Source organism: Poecilia latipinna, unplaced genomic scaffold (assembly GCF_001443285.1).
Source record: "Poecilia latipinna isolate Pla-1442-1.1 unplaced genomic scaffold, P_latipinna-1.0 Scaffold1612, whole genome shotgun sequence".
In the NCBI taxonomy this organism is placed as follows: Eukaryota; Metazoa; Chordata; class Actinopteri; order Cyprinodontiformes; family Poeciliidae; genus Poecilia; species Poecilia latipinna.
In genome coordinates, this window is record NW_015114228.1 from 89,038 (window position 1) to 113,800 (window position 24,763).

The window sequence follows — 24,763 nt, forward strand, 5'->3', positions numbered from 1 at the left end:
TTTGAAAGTCTAAATTATGATTTTGAAAGGAAGTGTGACTTTGAAAATTAAACATATGACTTTGAAATCATAACTTTAAATCTCAAAATTATGACTTTACAAGTCAAAGTTATGATGTTAAGATTGAAAAATTTGTTTAAAGTTGAAATTATGACTTTGAAAGTGGAAATTATGATGTTGAAACATGGAATTAAATCTGAAAACTATGATAAGATCTCAAAATTCTGGTTTTGTATAGTCATGACTTCAAGTGGCAGCAATGGACTTCCATAAATTTCCGTGGAATAATCAAAAAACAAACACACAAAATAATATGTAAGTCCCCGCCCACATTTGGGTCACCTGACTACAAAAGATGGATTTTGATTGGTCCCTGACAGCTGTCAATTATACAGTCACCACTTGTTCAACTGAAAATAACGCGGTTGAGCTCGAGGTGGCAGTGGTGGACTGTGAACTGTCAGTGAGGTTAAGAAAACACTTCTGTTGTGGTTATGGGAGACTGAGTACTGGTTCATGTAGATGGCTTAAACGTTAAACTGAACCCTGGAAGAAGCAGTGTCTGTTAGAGCGGTCAGAGCTTAGGCGCTTGAACTTTGATTGTTACAGTCAGCGGCGCGTGAAGGAGCCGTTAAACCATCATCAGGAAGGAGAAGACGCGTCACCGCCCGCTCGGAGCTCTCTCTCTCTCGACAGGGGACGACAGAACACGGTCCGCGGCCATGGCTGCCCTCGGTAACTCGGGGACTGTTACGTCCAGTCCGATGGTGGTCCTGGCGCCCAAGACGAAGACGAAGAAGAAGCACTTTGTTCAGCAGAAGGTGAAAGTGTTTCGAGCCAGCGAGCCCATCGTGAGCGTGTTCATCTGGGGCGTGAATCACTCGGTGAGTCGGTGGAAGCTAACGTTTCACTACATGCTAATCACCTCAGTTGGAATGTGCTAACTCGGTGTAGCTTCGGTGTTAGCATCAGAGACAACCTCACTCTTTTATAATGTTTTGGAGAGATGACAGCAGAATCTGTGACATGACAGATTGGAAACTTGGTCATCTTTAAAAGAATTAATAACTAACATGTCTTTATGACACAAAGGGAGTGATCTGATCTGTGGGTTGTTATTTTAGTTTACACAGGCGCTTATGGGACTTAGACTGTGTTTATTTTGAACTTAGCATTAAGTTACAGTTTAAATACCATAAATTCCTTCTTTTATTTTTGTTAAAATATGTATTTTAGGAGTAGGCTTAATATTTTCACATTTATCATCAGATTTCTCGCTTGGCAGTTTGAAAAATATGTCAACATTTTAACTATTTCTTTATTTACCATTTATATTATTACAAAACTATTAATTGTAAATGTATATAACTAACTTGTCTGTGACGCAATAAATAGTCAAACTCCTAAAAAATATTTAATTTTACAGCTTTTTAAGGGTCACTGCTCCTGATCTCAACACTTCCCCTACTAAAACAAAGTTGTTTATTCATGAGGTTGATCATTGTGTTTTTTACTTTATGGACAGAGCTTTTATGTTTTTAGACTTTGAAGCTCTACTGTAGGGCTGTACTGTGTTGGAAAAACCTGATACTACAGTGTTATTGTTAATATCATATAAAATGTAACTAAAAACTCATTTTTCCCACTTTGCCTTTTATTTTCTGTTATAACAATACTTGGTGAAAGGAATTCTTTTTAAGTTGCATGGAAAAATGATTGCTACTATTGAAGCACTTTTTTTGTTTTGTTTCTTTCTGGTAAAATTTATTGTTGCCAGTACAACAGCAACATTGCACTAGGTTGGAGCACAGATCCAATGTCAAAGGTCGACCTGCATGTTTCAGATGTTTCCCTGGATCAGCAAACTTAAATTAAAACATGCTAAAACATTCTCCAGAAATGAAATGGAAAAATGTTGAGGAGGTAATGTCACCATTTGAATCAGCTGTGTAGGAACAGGGACACATGTAAAGCATGTAGGTCACTGGCCCCTAAGGACTGGAGTTGGACACTCCTGCTCTTGTCTTATCCTCTTCAGCTCAATCATGCTAAATTCTGGGATAAAGTCTCAGAGTTTAGCTAATTCTAACAGTTTTTGTGGGATTTTTGGAGCCTAAGATGCTGCTATTAGCTGCAGTTCTCACTGATTATCCTCTTCACAAAGTGGTTGGGATATCAATAAGGATTCTTATTAAACTTGTAGGACAATATATCCATAAAATAAGTGCTTATGGGAGGCTATATTTTTAGTAGCAGTTATGCTAAAGCTCACAGAGTGTGGTAGGGAGTTTATGATTATAGAAACAAAAGAAAACTGTGAAATTGGCATCAAAATGCTTTTGTAATAACATGTTTGGATGATTTTATGCAGCTCTAGTCCTTGTCTAGCTTAGTCACTACAAGGTTAAATTGAAGGGATTGTTCCACATTTATTTTCATTAAACTTGGATTTTGTTTTAGAAAATTTAATGCAAGATGCAGCAGGATATTTTTTTTACACATTTTCACAGGGTTGCCAGTAAATATTACTATTACTGTAGCATATATGTTTGTGATTTTTTTTCAGTGTAATTTCATCAATATCTCTAGAATATTTTAACACTTGAGGAGAGAAATGACAACTTTTGAAAAATGCAAATTTATAAAAACATTTAAAAAGTAAATAAAAAACAGAAGTGGCAGATGTTAAAGTCTAATTATGGGTGTAGGAAATGTTCATGTTGCACCCAGCTGTTACCATTTAGTCCTGACCTACTTCCATTTTGTGATCATGCAGTTCTTTTGGGAGTAAAACATTTTAATCAGATTTAAACAGAACAGTTTTTTTTAAAGATGCTCCTATGTGAATTATTTAGTTTATCACAGAAATTTATCTTCCACCTGTTTTATGCTGTGGTTCCAGTATAAAAATGTTAACTTGAATAGCTTATTCAAGCTATTTAACAATATTGCAATATTTAACAGCAGTGTGCTTGTGGCAACATTTTAATTATTGGGAATAAACAGAAAAGACAAAATAGTAAAAAATAGTTAAAAACTGGAGTTCAACTAATATTTCAGGGAGAAATAGAAAACATGATTTGTTTATAAAAGGAAATGTTACAAAGGAAACTTTTTTCAAAATGAATATCTACTATAGAAAATTTCTGAACAAGCATTTTATTTCCATTTAAAAAAACATTTACAAAAATAAGATTGATTCATTTTCTCAGGAGGGTGGTTGGTGGAAAAGGAGGAAAAAAAATCATCATAATAAGAAGAAAAAATGCTGATACTTGTAATTTTTTTGTGGAAATTCAATACTGGATTTTAAAAAAGAAGCTGTTAAAATCTGCATTAAAATCTCTATCTATATTTCAGATGATTTGTTGGTTCTGCACTTTTTTAGCCAAATATCAAGAGCCACTGTGAAAGGTCCAAAGAGCCTTAGAGCAAGCCTGAGCTAGAAAATATCAGAATAACCTAATTTTCCAACTCCGGTCCTTAAGGGTTGGTTTCCTGCAGGGTTTACATTTGTCCTTGTTCCAACACAGTGTTTTAAATTGCTAAATTACCTCTTCAATATATATACTGCTCAAAAAAATAAAGGGAACATTTCACTTTAATTTTGTGTGTGGCTCCAAATCCAGGCCTCCATTGGTTAATAAATTTGATTTCCATTGATGATTTTTGTGTGATTTTGTTGTCAGTTTTTTCATCTTTGTACAGAACAAAGTATGCAATGAGAATATTTAATTCATTCAGATCTAGGATGTGTTATTTGAGTGTTCCCTTTATTTTTTTTGAGCAGTGTATTTCGCCGGTAAAACACTGTCATCCAACATCCCACCCCAAACCTTTAATTTGTGTACATGTCTGTTCTTTGTGTAGATCAATGATCTCAGCCAGGTTCCTGTTCCCGTCATGCTCCTGCCTGATGACTTCAAAGCCAACACTAAGGTCAAGGTCAACAACCACCTCTTCAACAAGTGAGACACTCACTCTTATACTTTTTGTAAGGACCATCAGGCGGATTAATGTTCTAACATTTTCACCTCCTCTCCTTTCATCAGAGAAAACCTTCCCGGACATTTTAAGTTCAAAGAATACTGTCCTCAGGTTTTCCGAAATCTAAGGGAACGTTTTGGTATCGAGGATCTGGACTATCAGGTGAGAATGTTTAAATTATTTCCCATACGATACATGAAACGTCCTCGTTTTCTGACTTTGTGCTGTTTGTTGTTTTCTCCTCAGGTGTCTTTAACCCGCAGCCCCCCGGTGAGAAGTGCAGACGATCAGGGAGAGAGTCTCCTCCTCAACTCCTATGACCGAACTCTTGTCATCAAGCAGATCTCCAGCGAAGACGTTGCAGATATGCACAACATTCTGTCAGAGTATCACCAGGTAACTGAAGCACTTAAATACCTCCTACCTTCTGTCAGGTGCATTTTCATTTTTCATTTTATTTTTTATTTCATTCGCTCAACAATAAATATGAATAGTTAATACAACAACTAAAAGAAACCATGAATGGAAAGGAGCAGAAGGAAGTATATACTTGCAATATACAAAGAATATTAAGTTTTCAGCTCAGAAAAATGTTTCAGATAAATACAAATAAACAAAAAAAATATTAAAATGCAGAAAGAGGTTTAGATTGTTCCATAAACTGACACCTCTAATTGAAATTAAAATGCATATTTCCATTATTGCTGTTCTGAATCCATTTTTTTTATTTATTTAATTTTCTTCTAAGGTATATATTAATTTTTTTTTTTACATTAATTTGCATACACTGAAGGAATGAAATGATTTATCAAACAAACAAAACAATATGCTTAGCTTGGTTGCAGCTTGGCTAGGTCATCCGTTAAGCAGCCGCTACATTCATGATGCTATACCCAATGTGAATAGCTGGTTGTCATGGTGACTAATAACCAGGAGTGATTGGTTTATCTGTAGAGAGATTATCAGTTACAGCTACATCAGTACCTACTGTACTGATGTTCACTATTTAAACTGTTTACAATTCGACTAATAAAATTATTTACAGCTCGTACAGTCAGCAAGATGGATGCAGGTAACCATGGCAACCAGTGACAGTTTCAGTTAAAAACCCAGATATACCTCAATACGCACAGTGGAAGCCATTTTGGCACTAAAGCAGAAGGTATCATCTTCAGTCTGGAGGTTGAGCCAATCAGCAGCAGGGGAAATTTATTCCTCCTCTGGATTGGCTGCTTTGAAGATGTCAGCCAATGATGGCATGTCAAGTTGCATCACCTTTGATATCTCAGCTTTTCTGCATTTTCATTTGAGTATTTTATAAATGCACTGCAGAAAAAAATCTGGATATATATTCCACTTAAAAATGCTGACTAAAATTGAACAAGCCAATGTGATCAATCAGTAAATTTAACAAAAAAATTTAATTGATTAATTAAAATAAAAAAATTCTCAGGCAGCAAGTTTGCATATTTGTTTTTTTTTTTAAGTAAGGTTAACTAATTAGGTTTTACAGTGTGTTAGCTGAGCTCTGGCCCAGGGGGAATGTAGATTATAAAGTTTCCCAGCCCCGATAAAACACCTGACGAGTTGTTGAAACATCTCATGACATTGAAATTAGTGAAACTAATTAGTTTGGCAATCTGACCTCTTTTGCTGTTAACCTTTGACCTCAGCAGTTAGAGAACCCAAGGCTTCTTTTGTTTCCTTTATAAAAAATAACTTGCATAGGTTCTCCTTGTTTTTACAAGCAATTCTAGGCCGATCATAAAAACCACGCAGGTTGATTGCAGTGACTCTGAACGCTTCACACCTTCTCAGGACTGCAGACGCCACATCTGTCATGTGTTGCCTCCCCCTGGGAGTGTGCATGCCTGCTGCAGGAGGTTTGTTCCAGTGAGAATCAGTGAGGCCTGTTGAGCAGATGTGGGACCAGCTGTGGTTCAACCTACAAATCAGATTTAGAATTGGTTGTTAAAAATGTCTGCTGAGGGTAAACGTGCAAAATCCTTCTCCTCCGCTTAATTAGGAGTCTTCGTTTATGTGTTTGAGCATGAGTAAGCAGTCAGGAATGCTGTTTTTATTGCTCTGAGTGATTGCAGAAGTTTGTAATCTAGTAAGTGTGTGCTGATGCGCCTTTTAAAGAAAAGCAAAAAGTAATTTAATAGAAAATCCTCCAAAGGCTCAGAAATCAGAGCGTAGCTGCAGCCATGCATATATTTGGCTCAGATTTTGCTTTTTTGCTTTTTTTTTCGCTCTTCCTATACATTTGTTGCATGTCTACTCAGCCTAAATAGAATCATTTATAGACGCTGCAGCATATTATTGCTGTGAAAACGTAGATGTCTAGATGTTAGATATTGTCAGGCTTTTAAAGTTGGATTTGAATCTCCTCTGCAGGCTGAATGTTGTGGCTTTGTGTCACAAGACCAGCAACAAATACTCTTGTGTGTGATTGTTGGTATTTTGAAAATATTTAAATGTTCATCTATTTTTAAGTCAGAGGGAAATGAGCAAGGTTTCCCTCTTTGCTCTGTGTTTGTTGCAGATTTTGAGACCTGCAGATCTTTTAAGTCAGGCTATGAAGTGGAAACAGTTGAATCTGGCCTTTGTTTTGTTGTAGAATGAGGATGTTGGCATTCACAACAAACTTCCTTGGGGAAACGGAAACGATGTGCAGATCTCATTGTTGTGTGTGGAACTACTGAACCTCCCTAGTGCATCATCCAAACTTCCATTTTCTCCCACAGTCAAACCAATTATGGACTGTTTTATTGTTTTCATTTTTGTTGTACCCTCTGATTTGTATGAATCTATTGCTACAACTTTTAGGGTGCGTTCACACCAGCCCTGTTTAGTCGACTTTAATGAAACTCCAGTTCATTTGCCTAGAAAGTCTGGTTTGTTTTGAGGAGGTGTGAACCAAAAAATGTAACTCTGGTTCCCTAGAAACCTCAGTCTGGATTCGGCTGAAGTGAACTCTGATGCGGTTTGAATGTACATGTGAATGCCAATCAGACAGGAAACCGCTGCAAAAGCAGGAAGTAGACTGCAGCACAGGGCATTCTGGGTAAATACAAACAAAACAAACACAGGAGTAGCGCTAATTGGAGAAGTGACTCAGTTTTTACTAAAGACGAAAGAGAAATTTTACAACTGCTAAAATCTGACACCACTCCATTTTTGTAGAAGGAAATTGCCCTCAGTGTCGTCTTCAAATGTTTTTGTGTCGTTTCCTTTGGTGGTTCTTGGTGCAGCGCCCCCACAGGCGAGGGCGGGAACAAGTTTTCCAAAGGGTTTGGTTTGTTTGACAGAGCAGTGTGAAAGAGAACCGCATCAGCTGAAAATGTAGCAAATGCTGCAATTTTAGAGACCCTTAGGTGCACTTCAACAAATAGACAAAAAATATCATTTGGAAACATTGATGCAACAATTACTTGATTTATACTCATAAATGCCCATCTGGGGACTTGCACTGCAAATAAGCTAAGACTATAAACATTATTGTTTATACTTACCATGCAAATAAACAATAAAGACATAAGGTGGCTGGAGCTACAAAAATCAATCAGGAGGAATAGAACAGAATTCTAGCAAACTGTATTGAGATGCTTTTCGAAGGAATTTATAAAATATTATTTTCTATCAAATAAAAAGGAAGTGTTTTGTATGTAAACTCGTAAATTGGAAAAATTCTGCAAAGTGATTAGTATAATCCTAACCAGCCTTTATTTTGTTCTGCTTTTGCCAATTCAGTTAGAATAACATTTTATGCTCAAGATCTTCCCGACTTTGCCTCCATTTTAAAATCCTTTGTCTTGTGTGTGTGTAATGAGAGCTGATTCAGGTAAAGTGACATAAATCTACATGTACACTAGTTTAAAATGCCTGCTTTTTCTGCCTTTAGCACATCGTGAAGTGCCACGGCAGCACGCTGCTGCCCCAGTTCCTGGGAATGTACCGAGTGAGCGTTGACAGCGAGGAGGCGTACCTCATCGTCATGAGGAACATGTTCAGCCACAGGCTGGTGGTGCACAGGAAGTACGACCTGAAGGTAAGGAGGAACCCCGGGCGTTGGCTCAAACCGTACCGGTTCTTAAAGTAAAGAGGAAGTCGGAAAGTTTTCTGTTGATTTAACAAAGGGTTTAAACAAATAATAAAAAGACATTCAGCTGTCTCAAATACTCTGCCTAAGGTCTTGCATGTCATTGACTAAAGAACTTAAAAAATAAATGGCTAAAATGTCATTTTCATAACAGAAATAGTCAAACTGTCTGCTGTTTACAGGGCTCTCTGGTTGATCGTGAAGCAAGTGACAAAGAAAGGGTAAGCATATCTTTTTAGCATCAATTCATGCTAAAGTTATGTATAAAATGTCTGAACTGTGTTTGATGCGAAGGAAAAAGAGCTTCCAACCTTTAAGGACATGGACTTCAGGAACAACATGCAGAAGGTATACGTTACAGACGAGGAGAAGGAGAAGTTCATGGAGAAACTCAACAAAGATGTAGAGGTGAGCGTTTAAAAGCCGATAATTATCTCCACTTTGCAGCAGAAGGAGGAAAACCGAAGCTGCACCGCTGCTTTACAGGATCAAGATGTCAGATCTGAAACACTATATCTGCTAAACAGAGAAATTTAGATGTTACTAAACTACTGAATCAGTCAAATTTTATTTACAGAGAAATTTAATTATGGAGAAAATGTCACGGAAAACAGCCTTATCAAGTAAAACGATCAACAAAACATAACTGATAACATGGTATATATTGAGGAACTAGAATAAAACGATTACAGAAATCATAATCCTATCATACCAGAAATGCTCTTACTGATATGACAAAAAAAAAACATAAAACTGTCATTTGATATTTGGAATAATACAGAAGATTTTATTTAAATGGTAAATAATCTTAATTTTAAGAGGTGTGCCTGAGTGACATGGTTCTGTATTTGTGATGAAATGTTTTACACAATTGGAGAATCCAACTGCTTTTCCACTGTCTGACCTACAGATGGCAGCACTGAGACAGTTTTTGGCAAAATAATGAGGAACAAAACAAATTCACACAAAAATCTCTTAATTAAATTAAAACATGGAACCCTAAATTTAATTTGATTTATGGACTTATCAAACAAAATAAAATGCCATAGACAAACCACTGATGACCTTAATGTTCTATAGATGAGATTATTAAAATAATGTATAAAAGTAAGAGCAGGTTTATGAATTTCAATTAAGACTTGCAGTCGGTTTATAAATATTAAGATTTTAATGTGGATGTTGATACATTTCTGTGGTTTGTTGGTAAAATTTTACCGTTTCTGAAAACTGTTGGCTTCACTTTATTTGTATCTTGTATTTAAGTTTAGAAATTACATTAGCTTTCTGTCTCAGTGACTCTGTCGATTATTGATGCCCAATACCAAAACTGCCTTTATTTCCCTTCCTTCATGTTTTATTTTAAATCCTCTGAGCAAACCGTTTTATTTCCTCTCGTCCAGTTCCTGGTGAAGCTGAAGATCATGGACTACAGCCTGTTGCTCGGCATCCATGACATCGGCCGAGCCGAGCGGGAGGAGGAGGAGAGCGGGGAGGTGTCCAACGAGGAGGAAGCCGAGTCGGAGAACGGGCTGGCTCCGGGCCCCGCCGCAGGTTCTTACGGAACGTCTCCTGAAGGGATCGCTGGTTACATGTCGTCCTGCAAGCCTCTGGGGCCGGGCGAGTTCGACCCCTATGTGGATGTTTACGCCCTCCGGAGCTGCCCAGGTGAAAAAGTTAGCATGTTAACTGCATGTTTAGATGGAGTAAGCTTTAGTTGAGTCTTTAATGCAATAAACATGGTCTGAAACGATTAATCCGATTCATCGTGATTAATTGATATAATCGTTAGCTAATATTCTAATCGACTGATCATTTAGTGAAGTATACAGTTTTAAAAAAAGCCAAAAGCCAAAATATATTGAATTTAAAACAAAAAATCTGTTTGTTTTTCAAAAATGTTCTGCCCTGAACTGTGTGGCATAGTTTTTGCTTCACCTGGTACAATTTCTGTTTAAAAAGAAAAAAAAAAATTAAACACCTTTCACTGTCCAAATATTAATCAGTTAATCCTAAAAAATAATTCACAGATTAGTGCTACACTGTACTGACGTTGATGAGCCTTCCACATGTTTATGTTGGTTATATGTTTTTAAACTGAAAATGCATCCTCTGCTATAAATTATCAGGAGTTCACTAAAGGAATGCTGTGTTATTGCACTTTAGGCAATAAAATGTTTTTTTTATTGAATTGTTTATTTGCATCTTCTGATATATTTATAATGTATAAAAAAGACTGAAGAACTTGAATAAAATATATGCAGAACTGATGATTTTTTTAATCTGCTATAATAATCTATAGATCAATCAATTGGTTGTGGCTCTGCAATAAACTCACAGTTTTTGGCTCCTTTTTCCTAACGCTCCTTGAGGTTCAGCATCTACATCTCTAATATCTGAATCCTGTAGGTCTGTACTTAATGATTATCTTAATAATTGATTAGTCTAATGATTAATAGAATAATCAGATAAAAATTTGACTCATTCTGAAGATTTTCTTTTAACCAACAAGAAGGTTTTTAAACAATGTTAGAAATACATTAAAAGATGCAAGCAAACTAGGTGAAGCTAAAACTTGATTCCACTTGAAGAGTTTTGGGCATTTTATATATATATATATATATATATATATATATATATATATATATATGTGTGTGTGTGTATATATAATGAACAGTTTTAACTTAATTATTGCTCTGAGTGTGTTCTTTCAGCAAATATCCTTGTTTTGATCCTACTCCAGTTAACGGTTAATCAATTGCTAAGTTAGTAGGCGATTATTTCAATAATTGATCGTTTGAGCCCTTAAATCAGAAGTGAACCTCCATCCAGCTGACTCTTCCTGCGTTTTAACCTCAGGCGCCCCGCAGAGGGAGGTCTACTTCATGGGCCTGATCGACGTTCTCACACAATACGATACCAAGAAGAAAGCCGCTCACGCCGCAAAAACGGTCAAACACGGGGTGAGTCAGTCGTTCTCTTCCACATCCTGTTCATACGGGTCCTTGAAATCCCTGAAAATGCTTAAATCCATAATATATAATTGATTAACATACAAAATATAACACAATCTTTTATTCAAGGTTATTGAAATTTGGGTATTTTTAAATTGTTTGTGTTTTGTTCTATAAGGTGTGTAGGAAACACTTTTCAAAACAAGATTTTGTTTTATTTGACATTTTTCCTGCTAGAGAATGTAAAAAAGCATGAAATGACATTATTAATAACAATAATAAATTATATTGCATTATTGTCTTCTTCTTGGTTCATTTGGATTATGTTTATCTCCTAAGTGTGTTCCTGGAAATTTACCTTGAAAATGCCTGAAAAGTTCTTGAATTTTTGCGTACGAACCGTTCGCGTTGCTCTTCTCTTCGCTCTGATTCTGAGCCGTTTATGTCTGCCGCAGGCCGGGGCTGAAATCTCCACGGTCCATCCTGAGCAGTACGCCAAACGCTTTCGGGACTTCATCTCGAAGATTTTTGCGTAAGCCTCCGCCTGCGGACGCTGCCAGAAGTCATTCCAGCCTTCGACTGTAGATCATCACTAGTATGCACACATGGATCAATATTTAAATTAGGTGACAAGACAAAACTTGTAGCATTATGAGGCATATATTTATTTTGAAGATATATATATATATTTCTTTAGGTATTGAACACTGTTGGGAACAGTAGTGTGTGTGGGAAATGGGAGCACTTTTGATCATGAACTGATGGGGGTTTGAATAGTTTTTTGTTTGTTTGGTTTTTTTTTTTCATTTTGGTTTTCAAACATTAAACTAAATAAAGTTACGATAAATAGTCAATGCACAATAAATATTTAGATTAATTTTTTCCAAAAGGAACTGCTCTGGTTTGGAGAGTCTGGTTGGATGTTTTCTTTTACTTCGTTTCCACTGAGTGGTACAGTGATAATATCCAAAAATATCAATATTGTTGATATAATAATACCTAACCTTTTGAATTAGGGAAACCTTACAATCAAGGTTTAGATTGCAACAATGTTATTCCAGGAATTCCAGGACGTTTAGCTTTACAGCTATATTCTCTGTACAATGGCTGCTGGAAAAGACAAGTGTTTTGTTGTTTACTTATCACCCAGAAGCCACTTGTTGCATTCTTGTTGGTTGTGCAGAAGGTTCCACTTCTCATTCAGCTCATTCTGACTAAAACTGTGATATCTAAAATGACTTTGTGCAAAACAAATGCAACGTAACATGTTCTGTGATCCATCCTAACCTGTTCAATGAAGCTTAATGCAACCGTGGAATGATTTGATTCAGTTCGCTTTTACACCGAAAGCAGACGAACCGCTCAGTCGAAACGAAGCGCTACATTGTGTGAAGTACGATCAATCGCTCGTGGTTGAATCTTGAAGGACTTCTGACAGCTGAGCCAAACATGAAGCTTAAAAACAGAAGCACAAGAGTGTCTTTGTTCCCAGTAACGTCTCAAACTTCCAATCTCGCCATATTTTAACTGAAAACAGACGCCAAAACAAAAATAACCTGCAAGAGTCACAGATACTCAGAACTGGTTAATTATGAACAGAGCTGAGCTGTTTGCTGCTTCCAGTCTTTATGCTAAGCTAAACATTTACCATTAGTTTGTGGAAACACAAGCCGTTTCCCAGAATTATTCCCTAAACCTTTAAATGAATAATAGATTTGTCATTTAGAATAAAGCAGCTTTTAGTAAACATTCATCCATAGAAGCAGGTATTTGTAGTTCTTAGTGCCAAAAGCTTTATCATAGCAGATATTTACATTTTGCCAATTAATCTGACCTTTTTTTGTTTTGTTTAAGGGGGGGAAGTTTGAAGGATCAAATACTAATTCTGCTGCATTTTTTATCTAAATTTGTAGCATGTTGTCAGAGATTGATGGAAACCAAGCAATCATATCTAAGCCTGTGAACATGTCTTCCAGCTGTTTAAGCCTCTGAACTAATGAGGAGCTCCTTTGTGAGGAGACTGGTCCAGATTCCGGGCCGCCGGGTCTCCATTCTGGTTCTGATTGAATAGTGTGGTGGTTTGTGCGTTTAAGTGGCAAATGTGTGTGTTATTATTCTGATTCAAGGTTAAAATTAGGCGATACTCTCTAGAGTCACACTACATTTTATCAGCTTGGCCTTAACACAGTGAGGTTTTGAGCTTTCCTGACAGCAGGTGAGGCAAAATGAATGCAGATGCTTCGTCTGTATGATGCCTCGTCTAAACGTTAGCTGCACATGATGTATTTTTTGCAAATTAGCTTTTGGACCAAATTATATTTTACAAAGATTTTTCCAGAATCCATTGGAACGCATTTCCCTGGGAAATGTGTGCGAGCGCTTGATGACTGGTGAAAATGAGTTCTGGATCTGCCAGTGGTTTTCAGAGTCCGGATTGACTTCGTGTGACACTTTCGTCTTAGAAATACCTCAAGTTTTTAAATGTCCAGAGGAGGAACGCTGTTGATTTTTGTTGTTGTTGTAAAACATGTACTCTGACATCATTCCTCTTATCCAGTGAATCATCTGTTCAACATGATTTTGACTTCTTCCTTTTGTGTCTGGATAACGTGTTTTTCATGTACTTTGTAAGCTAAAGTAAAAATGTGCAAGTGTCAGCTTTTACATGTAACAAAACTATTTTAGGGGGCAACGTATTAAACTTGTAAACTTTGTTTTTGCTTTTATTTGACACTAAAAACTGTCAGTTTTGTGTGAAGCATATGGAGTGATTTTATTTTATGTTTTCTTTGAATTTAAGGAGAAATAAACATTTTGTTCTGTTAATATGCTTGAATGAACAGTTGGTATCTAAACTTCCAGCAGACCCAAATTTATGCAATGACGCAGCTGATTTCAGCCTTTCACAGCTGAAATTAGTTTGTTTTTCTCCATGTTTCAGATGTTACAATAGGATATTTACAGTCTATAAACACTAGATGGCAGTTTAACATGTACACAGAACCCTCATGATCCCGATTTTTCCTCTCAAGTAACAGAAAGGGAAATTCAAGTTTTCTAAAAACTGAAAACACTCATAGGTGGAAAATTTAATTGGTAAGCAATGTTTAGTATTTTGCATCTTTATGGAGCTTCAAAAAAAGTAAAAAAAAAAAAAAGTAGGAGATAAGTATTGGATCCTCCTTTTGCGTATTTTTTTTTTTGTTAAACAGAAGAGGTAAACAGCCTGTCATGAACTTTAGCTTTAAAAATGTAGATCTGATGTTTTTGTAATCTTATACGAAGACATTCATTTATGGAAATATGATGAGCTGCCTTAACAGTTTGCCATTTATTCATCTAGATTACTTGGTTTTCAGTTACATAGGCCTGAAACAGTTTGATTAATCAATTACGGAAATATTCGTCAACTTATTTAGCAATCGACAGGTTGTACCGACTAAAACACGCAGTTTGCTGTTTTAGAATGTACAACATATTCAGAGTTAAGCCAAACCCGTTCAAGAAACTTATACATTTTGCATTTATGATGAAAAATCTTTTTTGTCTGCAAATATGTTCAACCCAAAACTCATTATTTAGCATATTAACTTTCCAGATTCAAATTCTCTGAATACAAAAATAAAAAATCCTATTGGGCAGCCTTTGGTATCCAATTAAATGAAAAAAGTAAATCACCGTATCACCCCCAACAGGTTGAGCTGTTCAAATGTTGATGCTTCCTTTGCTACAAATGATCAAACGTAAATATAATTTTATCGCATTTTAGACAATAAAATGTTTATTTCATAGTTGAGTTTGTTCACGTTTTATCGTGCATTTCTAATATTGTATAAAATAAGCTTCAGATGAGAAGGAAAAATCTGCAAAATGCGCCTCTTTTGTACGATTACTCAATTGATCGTCATAATAATCGATAGAATATTCAATTATTCATATAATCGTTAGCTGCAGCCCTGAATAAAAACATGCACAGGCATGTTTTCAGTTATTGATGGATTGTTTGGCGAAGAGATTACATTCCCCAACAACTTCTACGTGATTTTGACTCTTCTGTGGATTAGGAAAATAAAAAAATGTAGTTATCCAGTTATTGGATAACTACATTATCCAGTAACAGATCACTCTGGAAAGAGCGGTCTGTGCCACTCTTTCCAGGAAATTAGTTTTTTCTGACCGATTGTTGTTTTATAACAGGGAAGCGAATCTGTTGACAGGGTCCGAACCGTTTCACCAGAAAATCCGAGTGGGTGGGAAATGGAGACAGGCCGTGCAGAGAAACAAAGTTTGAGTGATTCATTCTTTCTCGTTTCCATCTAAAGCTGCCTCTGCGGCACTGACGATGCAGCAGTTTCTAGTTCACAGCAGGTTGATCATAATAACCAGGGGCGCAACGTGCTTTCTGACGCCTGTGCGTTTACGTTATACGCACACATGCGCAGATGCAAAGTACGGAGACTCTTAGGGGACATGGGGGGAATTGTTTTGTAGCGAGTTCATGCAACATTACTGGAAGTATTTCTGCTACAATATGAGTTTTATAAGTTAACACAACGGTATATTAGGATCATTGTAGATTTAAAAAAAAAGAGTAAAATTCCACCAAAAAAACTACGATTTTGAGATCAAGCTCAAAATTTTTCTAGGAAAAGTCAAAAATTTGTAAGAATTACTGAGAAGTTTGATGGGGGAAAAAATTTTAAATTTCTGAGTTTCATTCAGCGTTGGAAATTTTCTGATTTTGGAAAGTGAAAAACTTTTAACTTTTGGAATTCATGTTTTTTTCCGGAAACGTTCTAAGATTAATCTCAAAATTTGAGTTCTTTAGCAAATTTTTGTCTTTTCAAATTCAGAAATTTCCTTTTGTTTCCCCCACCCCCAACATTATTTCTTTAGATTAATCTCAATTTGAGTTTTTCCAGCAAATTTTTGACTACAAACTTAGATGTTTTTGGGGTAAAATTTTGAAACTAACCTCAAGTTTTGTGTTTTTTCAAGCAAATATTAATCTTATTGGCTCTAGTGGCCTTTATTTGATAGTTAATTGGTAATGAGAGAAGGGGGAAGACATGCAGCAAAGGTTGCCAAGGCCGGAATCGAACCTGCAACAGCTATGTCAAGGACTAAGGTCTCCATATGTGGGTTGTGCTTAAACCCTGTGCCACCACAGCACACCAACTACTAGCACATTTTTTACATTAATATGAACAAATTCTGACAAATTTTTGTCCTTTCAAATTTAGAAATGTAGTTGACTTTTTTCTAAAAAAAAAAAAAAAACATTGTCAGGCCCAAAAAGACTTAGCCACATTTCTTTCAAATGAAAACAGTAGAAAATAACTATATCAGTGCTGTTATTCTTCTAAAGTAGCCGGAAGCTACCATTTAATGCATTTCATTGCTCCTTTATCCGGATCTCCCTCCAGAAATAATTATTCTGTCATCGCTTTGGCGCCCTCTGTAGCCCGGCGGCCCCCGGACAGTTTCGTGGTTTTCTTCAGCGAGGTTTGCCGGAATATGTCAGTTTCTGCTGACCGCTTCCTTCCCGTTTCATCGAAGGAGAGCAGATCTGCTGACAGGTTCCTACTTGTTGCACCAAAAGGCCGAGTGGAGATGCTCAATGGCCTCCGGGCAGGATGACCGCGGAGCAGACGCAGGGGAGCGCTCAGCGAGGTCAGTCAGCTGCTGATCTGCGGGATCCAGTGAGAACACCGGACCCAGGGAGTCTCTTCCCCGTTAATCAGGCTGGGACTCAGCCAACACAAATGTTTCTGCGTTATCTCCATGAGATGCTGAGCTCAGCGGTCAAACCTCCGCTCAGTCAGGAGGAGCTGCTCCACCGATTTCAATCAGAGGAGAAACTACGGATGCCGGACAGTTTAAATCAGCCGGTTCGAGGTTAAAGACCCCTTCAGGCTGCTGAAGCGCTCTGCCTGTCACAACTTCCTGGCATTGTTCTCTCCTGTCAGGACTTTGTGCCCCTTTGCCGCAGATTCCTGCAAGGTCATGAAAAAAACACACAGTTTTCTTTCTAAAATACCTTCATTCTGCCTGATTTTTCTGAATCTTTCAAGGTGAAATTAAAAAAAAAAAAAAGTAAACAATTTGGTTGAAAATTAATCAAATTCCCATAAAATCAGAGCTGACTTAGTTACTCTGTTTGGTTTGCATTTGGTTTGAGACTTTAACGCATTCATTTATATTAACTAATCACATTTATTATTAAAGCAGTAACTGTTTTAAACTTAAAGTCCGACCCGGAACCTTTGTATTGTGTTTCTGGTACGCCTGTAAATCTAACGCACTAGCGACATCTGCAAACAACAGCAATAGCCAACAAAATCATTCCTCATTAAACTTGGCTTCAAAAAACAAGCTGATTGGACACTGGAAATGACTATTGTTGTGTTCAAGTTGTGCTTATGTTAGCATATAAATGAAGCTAAAATAGCATCTGAATGCTAGAAGCAGGATCACAGACGTCCCCAATGCTAAAGTTAACATTCACATTTCCAACAAAACTACGTTCCTGAAACGCTTCAAAGCTAAATTACTCCAGTTTGATGGTGAACAGATTAAACAGTTAGCTGCTTCAACTTAAAAAGCAGGAGTGTTATAAATCCTTATTTTTATGGTTTTCAATTAAAATGTGATTAATACTAGAGTCTGAAAATAATTTCATTAAAAGTTTTAATCGAGGCCCACCACTAGTTTTTATCCTTGCCTTTATGATTTTTCTATTACTTTTACTGTATCCTGCAAAACTACACACACCACTAAAATGATTTCTGATTTTGTAAATTTACAACCACAAACTTTCACCTATTTTGGAGGATTATTTTTTTAAGAATGAGAGTGGTTTTAGTCCCCATCATGATGATGCCACTAAATAAAGTCCATTAAAATTACCTTCAGAAGTTACTTGATTGTGTGAATGCTGTAGACATATTTTTAAGATATTTTACCTTTTCTGCAAATTTTATTTGTCCATTGAAATAAAAGGAAAATCTTCAAAATTCTGCATAAACTGTGTTCTTTCATTTACAGATTATTTCACTTATAACATGGGAAAAATGTCCTGTAATAAGTGAAATAATCTGCCAATGAAAGAACACATTTTGACTTATTATTGACTTAAAACCAGCTTCTATATCATGTTGAAAAGTTACTTGTAAGTTAGTTTTTGTCTCATTTTAAGTGTAATAAGACATTTCCACTAGAAATTAGACCAAAATTACTTTTGAAGAGTTTCATTAAAAGCACATTCATGTCTTGGAATGGCTTAGTCAAAGTCCAGAACCTGAGTGACTAGAAGATGTACATCAACATATATATATTTTTCTCTTTTTATTCACTATTTTGTGTTGCTATATAACATGCAAACCCTTTAAAATACATGCTGGGTGAATTATTTAAAAGTGACAAATTTGGATAAATTCTGCTCTAAGGAGACAAAACAAAGGGGGAAAAAAGGCTAAACAGACGTTTTATCAGTTTAATTGAGTTTTCCTGGACTTCAGTCCCTCTTCTCATCGCTAACTGAGGATGTCCTGTCAGCTATCTGTGTGTGTGTTCATGGGAAGTGGGAGGGCAGAGACTCCCGTCTGCTTGATCTCTCAGATTGTCCGAAGCATCAGAGCTGGAAGGCGTCAACTCCAGGCAGGGAGGAAAAATAAAACCTACAGAGGGAGAAAGAAATAACGAGTTTAATCCAGAAAAACTGCTTCCGCAGAAAGGTAGGATGAAGTTCTATGTTTGGAAATGTTTCAGTTGGATAAAAAGGTTTTATGTTCATTAAAATGCTTCAAATCTTTTTATAGGAGTTTGTTTTAAGTCAATAATTCTTTAATATTGGTTAAAAAATAATATTTCCACCAGCAGATTATTTTATTTCTAATAAGACATTTTTCCCATTTTATAACTGAAATAATCTACCAGTGGAACCAGTGCTGTTTATCAATATTAAGGAATTATTTACTTAAAACAAACTCATATTTCTTACTAAAAAGGTAATTGTAAGTTAGTTATAACATATTTCAAGTGTACTAAGATATTTGCACTAAAAACTTGGTAAGATTTTGTGTTTTTTGCAGTGCAGGTTTGGTTGTCAGCTGTTCACTGCAAAAAAAAAAAAAAAAAAAAATTTTACCAAGTAGTTTTTTCTAATTTCTAGTGTAAATATTGTAGTTTTGTTTTATTTCAAGTGTACTGACTTACAAGTCACTTTTTAGTAAGCCTTAGCAGCATGTTTAGGTCAAAACTTCAAATTATTTCACTTATAACATGGAAAGGATGTTGTATTATTTATAAGTGAAATAATCTCCCAGTGGGACTTGAACTTTATTTTTCAACAATATTAAAATGAGCGACTGTTTCTTATAGAAAATATATTTGCATGAGAAACTGAACCAAAAATACTTGGTAATATTTTTGTTTTTGCAGTGTAAAAGGTCACATCTGTTAGCCATTTCCAGGAAATGGATTTTATTTTGGATTTTACGTGATAAAACCAACAGAAAATGATAATATGAAAAGTGTGGCATGCTTTTGCAATCGATGTCTTGAACAAACTCTGAAGATCCGGTTTTTGCTGCAAGTTTTGTTGGGTGTGGATCTACCCAGTTTGCACATCTAGATATGTTTTCTATTTTTTGTTTTTTAATATCAAGCTCAATGTGAGAACATTTGTGATCAGCCTTTACTTTGACTAGGCCATTCTGCTATGACCTTCTTGTTCTACTTCTTGTTTTTCTCTATGTTCATCTTACCTACTGAAGAAAAGAATCTCAAAAGCATGATGCTGCTACCACCATGCTTTATAGTGTGAATCTAGATTTTAGGGATAGATTTCATCCCTACTTAACGTTTTCAATGTCTTCCACATGTTTGCCTTCTACATGCCTGAGCTTTTTAAAACTTTCTTTAAACTACGAATTTGTTCCATGAAGACACATTTTTGGAGTTTGGGATTTCTGTTTAGATAAAGTCAGTTTTGGGTTTAACACTCTTTCCATGTTCAGCTGATGGATTGAACAGAATTTTTGAGATGTTTAAAGCTTCAGAAACATTAAATTACAGACAAATTTACAAGAAAAAACAAACTACAAAAAGTTGCATTTTAACTGTAAAACTTCTGTAAACTGAAAAAAGCTGAAAAATTGAGTTTGCAAGTTTCAGCTGCAGTAAACTTGTTACACTGCAATAAGTTAGCATTACTTTAAACTGTTCAGTTGTTGAAATGTACAAAATTAGTTGACAGTTTAGAAAAGCAGGAAAGAACTATTCTATTTGCTGAATGCCGCGGGAATGAGAGATTTATTTATTTATGTTGTTACAAAAACACAAAATATTACCAAGCATCTTTGGTCTAGTTTCTGGTGCAAATATCCTAGCACACAAAAAATTAGACAATGAAAGTATTTATTCAGCAAGATTTAAGAGCTTATTTTAAGTTAAGTAAAAACACAAAACATTACCAAGTATTTCTGTTTAGTTTTTAGTGCAAATGTAATAGTTTAATTGTGATTAATTGGTTGTTAAAGTAATTGTCAACTAATTTAGTAATGAATTGTTAATTAGAGTATATATACTCAACAAAAAGCCATTAGCTGAAATGGTTAAAATTTACTAAAGTATTGTATGTTTATTTTCTTATTTAAAAATTAATTTAAATATTTATTTCATCTTTTAGATTAATTTAAATAGAATTAGTTCCATTGGCTAATTATTTCACTTATAAAATGGAAACCATGTCTTGTTATTAGTGAAATTATCTACCTATGGAACTAGAACTTTTTATCAATATTAAGGAATTATTGACCGAAAACAAGCCCATATATCTTTCTTAAAAGTTGCTTGTGAGTTAGGTTTGTCTTTTTTAAAGCTGTTCAGAGGTATTGGTAGTAGAAACTGGACCAAAATACTTGGTGATGTTTTGTATTTTTACAGTGTGTGGTCATTCAACCTGCTGTAGTTTTCCTAACTTTTGCTCGGCTCGCCCTCCGCCCCTCCAGCGCTTGCGGTTGCATAACGTCTGAAACATTTAATCAGATTAACTCTGATTAAACCAAAACCGAGTCCAGATCTGAAGCATTTCTCCTCTGCCCTCCCTTCAGACCATGACCTTCGACCACAACCACTCGCTGGACTTCCTAAACGGCACGCCGTGGTTCCTCTATGAGTGCACCATCGAGCTGGACGCCAACTACAGGCGCATCGCCCTCTTCCTCATCTACCTGTTCATCTTCATGGTGGGCCTGCTGGAGAACCTGCTGGTCGTCTGGGTCAACTGGCGGCGCCGCCACTCCGCCAGCGGCGTCCTCTTCTGCATCATCAACGTGAGCCTGTCGGACCTGATGGTGATCGTGATCCAGCCGTTCTTCATGATGGAGGTGACCCTGGACAAGGTTTGGCTGTGGGGCAGCTTCCTCTGCAAGGTCACCAACCTCATCTACGTGGTCAACTTCTACAGCAGCTCCTTCTTCCTGGCCTTGATGACCTTGGAGCGCTACCTGACGCTGACCAGACCGTCGCTGCCCACCCTGCTCCCCGTCGTCGGCCGCCAGAGGTGGATCATCTGCGCGGGTCTGTGGCTGCTGTCGCTGTTTTTGGCCCTGTTGGAGAACGTCCATGTGGATATCCTGGAGTGGGACGAACCGGGTTGCTACATGCTGCCTGAACACAACTTCACTGAGTGGTTCGTCTCCATCGCCTTCCTCTGTACGATCTTCCAGTTCCTCGGCCCGGCGGCCATCATCATCACATGCAACGTCTTGATCGCCCGGGCGGTCAGGACCGCCCCGGACGTGGAGGGCCGGCGGGACGTCTGGTTGGTCCACGTGTATTCGCTAGTGTTCGTCACCTGCTGGTTGCCCTACCACCTGGTCATGTTGCTGATGATCATTGACGATCTCGACCCCTTCATGTTCAGCTGCAACGTGGTGGAGGTCCTCTACTTCTCCTTCATTGTGGTGCAGAGTCTCTCGCTCTTTCACTGCGTCGCCAATCCATTCCTCTACAACTTCCTGAGCAAGAGCTTTCGCCGCAACCTGATCAACACCGTTATAAGCTACATCCCCAAGGAGGAAATGGCGGAGCAGGTGGAAGTGGGGCCGAAGCCCAACGGGGGCAAAGAAGACCCAGGAAGGCAGAGGAAGATGAGCAACGCAAGCACCAGCCAGTCTGATGTCGGATCATAAGGAGAAGATCATCAGGAATCAGACATTTTGAGTTATTTCAGCAAAATCTGGACTTTGGCATAAAGCAGAGGCAACTAATGGACACAACTTCCTCTCATATCCCACTTCCTGCTTATTATCCTTGCATGAATGTCATCAGTTTAAGTAGAGCAGGGCAGGAAATATTTGTTTTTCCTGCAAAGCTGCTCAGCTCCCACAGGACCTTGAGCCAATGTCTGTAATCTTCCAACACAAGAGGAAGAATAGTGCCACACCAGGAATGTGTGTAAATAAATCATCTGCAGAGTCAGACACTTACAGGCCCTTATGAGATTATAAACTTTAAAAAAAAAAACTGTTTATTTGCAGATAAAATCATGGCATACATCACTATATGCTTATTTAACATTTCTGATGTGGTAATGATCTGTGTATATGGAATAAAAAACACTTTAAACATCGACTGTCTCTGTTTAAATTGGAAAATCTGCAATCAACATCAACAATGTACTAGAAAAACTACAGATGACATTTTAATGTCCATGCCTTAAGACTCTGAAATTTGAAACATAGATTTATAATAATTCACCTTTTGTTATGAAAAGGCTCTGTTAACCTTAATTTGAAAAGCCAGCAAAATTACTTCTTCAACATTTAGATGGTATTAAATGTGATTTTGCAGTAAACAAACCTTTTATTTTGAAGTGAATTAATTAAATTTGAACAGATTACTTAATAATTTGCTCTTTTTTTAAAATAATACTTTGGATATAAAACTACATTTGAATTGGTGGTGACGCTTTTACTTTAGAAAGTATTTGAAAACTACATGAATCCCTTGTTGATTGCTTTCCAGGCTCGTTTTGAACGTTATCATTTAGCATCTTTACTTCTTACTTGGAACGTTAGCATTTTTGCTATGTTTGCTAGTAAATGTTTTACTTACAAACATATTAGAACAAGATCGAACTTGTAATGAACTTGTAATGTTGTAACTAACATTAGCGGTAGTTACAATAACATTTTATCTAACGTTAGCTAACATGCTCCGTTAGCATGTTAGCTATCAGTAGCAAACTTCTACTTAGCTTTCAGAAATTCTATGAAGTTAGGTAATCAGCTTTTGCTAATATCCGCCTAACTTCAGTTATGATGCAATAAGGTTTTTTTAAAATTACCTTTTTTAACCTTGAATTAGTTTCAAATGAGGCTACATGGATGCAGAGCAGGACCAAAGAATAGAGCGAAGCAAGAAGTTCAAACTGTCTCTTCCATCGATTATATCCCCTAACTTCAGCAACATATTCCACATGTTGCTGTGGAATATTGTCTCTGCTGCCCTGATAAAATGTCCCACAGTCCAGTCAGTGTTTTTCACACTCGTTCCAAGACTGAAATCCTTCCACAGTATAACCATACATAATGACTCTCGAAGGCTCTTGGAAGATATAAGTTTCATTTAGTTTCCCTTTGGGATTAATAATTTTTATTTATTTGTTTATTTATTTAATTGAATAGGTAGCACTTTCCTTTACTCAAATTGCAACTCTTATTCTCCCAAAAACGCAAAAAAAGTTAGCATATAATAACAGTAGCATGTTAGGTAAACTGTATTAGCTTCTTCCACTTTGCTAACTGAAATGTATGTTTTATAGTTGGATAAAATATAGCACATGTGTGCTGAACATTAAATTTTGGATAACTTTAACTATCAAGGCTAAAACTAAAGTAACTTCTGTGTTATCAGTTAAAATGCTAACTGTAGTCTAACTCATTTTTTACCTAAATATCCACTTTGATAACAGCAGCTAATATGCTATCTTTATGTGAAATGCTAATTTCCCAACACTTGTATGCTAACAGTACTTCTTATCTAGCCAAGAAACAAACACTAGCATATTACCAACAAGTTGTATTGCAATCAGGCTCATTTTAGGTATAAAAAGTATGAAACTACTCTTTAAAACTAACACTTTTCTTTGGTTAAAAAAATATTTAGTTATTTTCATCAGACACGAATGTTTACAGAAAAATAAAGAACATTTGAGGTGAACAATATGCGCCTGAGTGCGAAACTTTGGTCTTTATTCAATGTTATTGGAGAGATCAAAGATGCTGAGCAACATGTTAGGAAGCTTAGTGTTTATTTTCACAAGCCATTCAACTGATCTTTATAACATTAACTTCAATTTCTGGAATGTTTCAACAGTTTAGAAGATAAGAAAGCAGGAAATAAAAGGGGGAAGAGGAGTATCAGTTCACGGTTGGCACAATAGCAGGAAAGGACCAGGCTCTAAAGAGGTCAAAGGTCAGGTTAGACGGACTTTGAGCAGCATTTTTCCACAAGTTCATCAGCAGAAATTTGATGACGGATCGGTTTTATGGCACTCTAAACGGCGATAAATCATAGGAAACAATATTCCTAGAGGCATCAATTTTATTCATTTTGAAAACAAAGTGATATGGAAAAGTATAAAGGCATAAAAACAATAAATATCTATAAATATGAGTTAAGACAGGCGTTTCTCACAGAAATGTGTTGACGG

The 24,763-nt window shown here is 36.5% G+C and overlaps 2 protein-coding genes across 2 annotated transcripts; both read left to right on the forward strand.

Moving 5' to 3' along the window:
• The first annotated feature begins 404 nt into the window (after positions 1-404).
• pip4k2ca (phosphatidylinositol-5-phosphate 4-kinase, type II, gamma a) lies at positions 405-13,870 on the forward strand. The gene is made up of 10 exons (XM_015059210.1): positions 405-884; positions 3,871-3,968; positions 4,053-4,149; positions 4,234-4,383; positions 7,892-8,038; positions 8,272-8,310; positions 8,384-8,497; positions 9,490-9,754; positions 10,946-11,049; positions 11,496-13,870. Exons 1-10 carry the CDS (start codon positions 723-725, stop codon positions 11,574-11,576), a joined length of 1,257 nt encoding a protein of 418 aa, XP_014914696.1. The 5' UTR covers positions 405-722; the 3' UTR covers positions 11,577-13,870.
• Positions 13,871-18,223: 4,353 nt separating this feature from the next.
• On the forward strand, positions 18,224-22,678 carry ackr5 (atypical chemokine receptor 5). The gene is made up of 2 exons (XM_015059204.1): positions 18,224-18,776; positions 21,156-22,678. The coding sequence occupies exon 2, from the start codon at positions 21,159-21,161 to the stop codon at positions 22,236-22,238; it is 1,080 nt and encodes a 359-aa protein (XP_014914690.1). The 5' UTR covers positions 18,224-18,776; positions 21,156-21,158; the 3' UTR covers positions 22,239-22,678.
• The last annotated feature ends 2,085 nt before the right edge of the window (positions 22,679-24,763 follow it).

Coding starts and splice junctions, on each gene's coding strand:
- pip4k2ca (XM_015059210.1), top strand. CDS start 723: ATGGCTGCCCTCGGTAACTCGGGGACTGTTACGTCCAGTCCGATGGTG. Junction 3,969..4,052: donor AACAACCACCTCTTCAACAA/GTGAGACACTCA, acceptor TCCTTTCATCAG/AGAAAACCTTCCCGGACATT. Junction 8,498..9,489: donor AACTCAACAAAGATGTAGAG/GTGAGCGTTTAA, acceptor CCTCTCGTCCAG/TTCCTGGTGAAGCTGAAGAT.
- ackr5 (XM_015059204.1), top strand. CDS start 21,159: ATGACCTTCGACCACAACCACTCGCTGGACTTCCTAAACGGCACGCCG.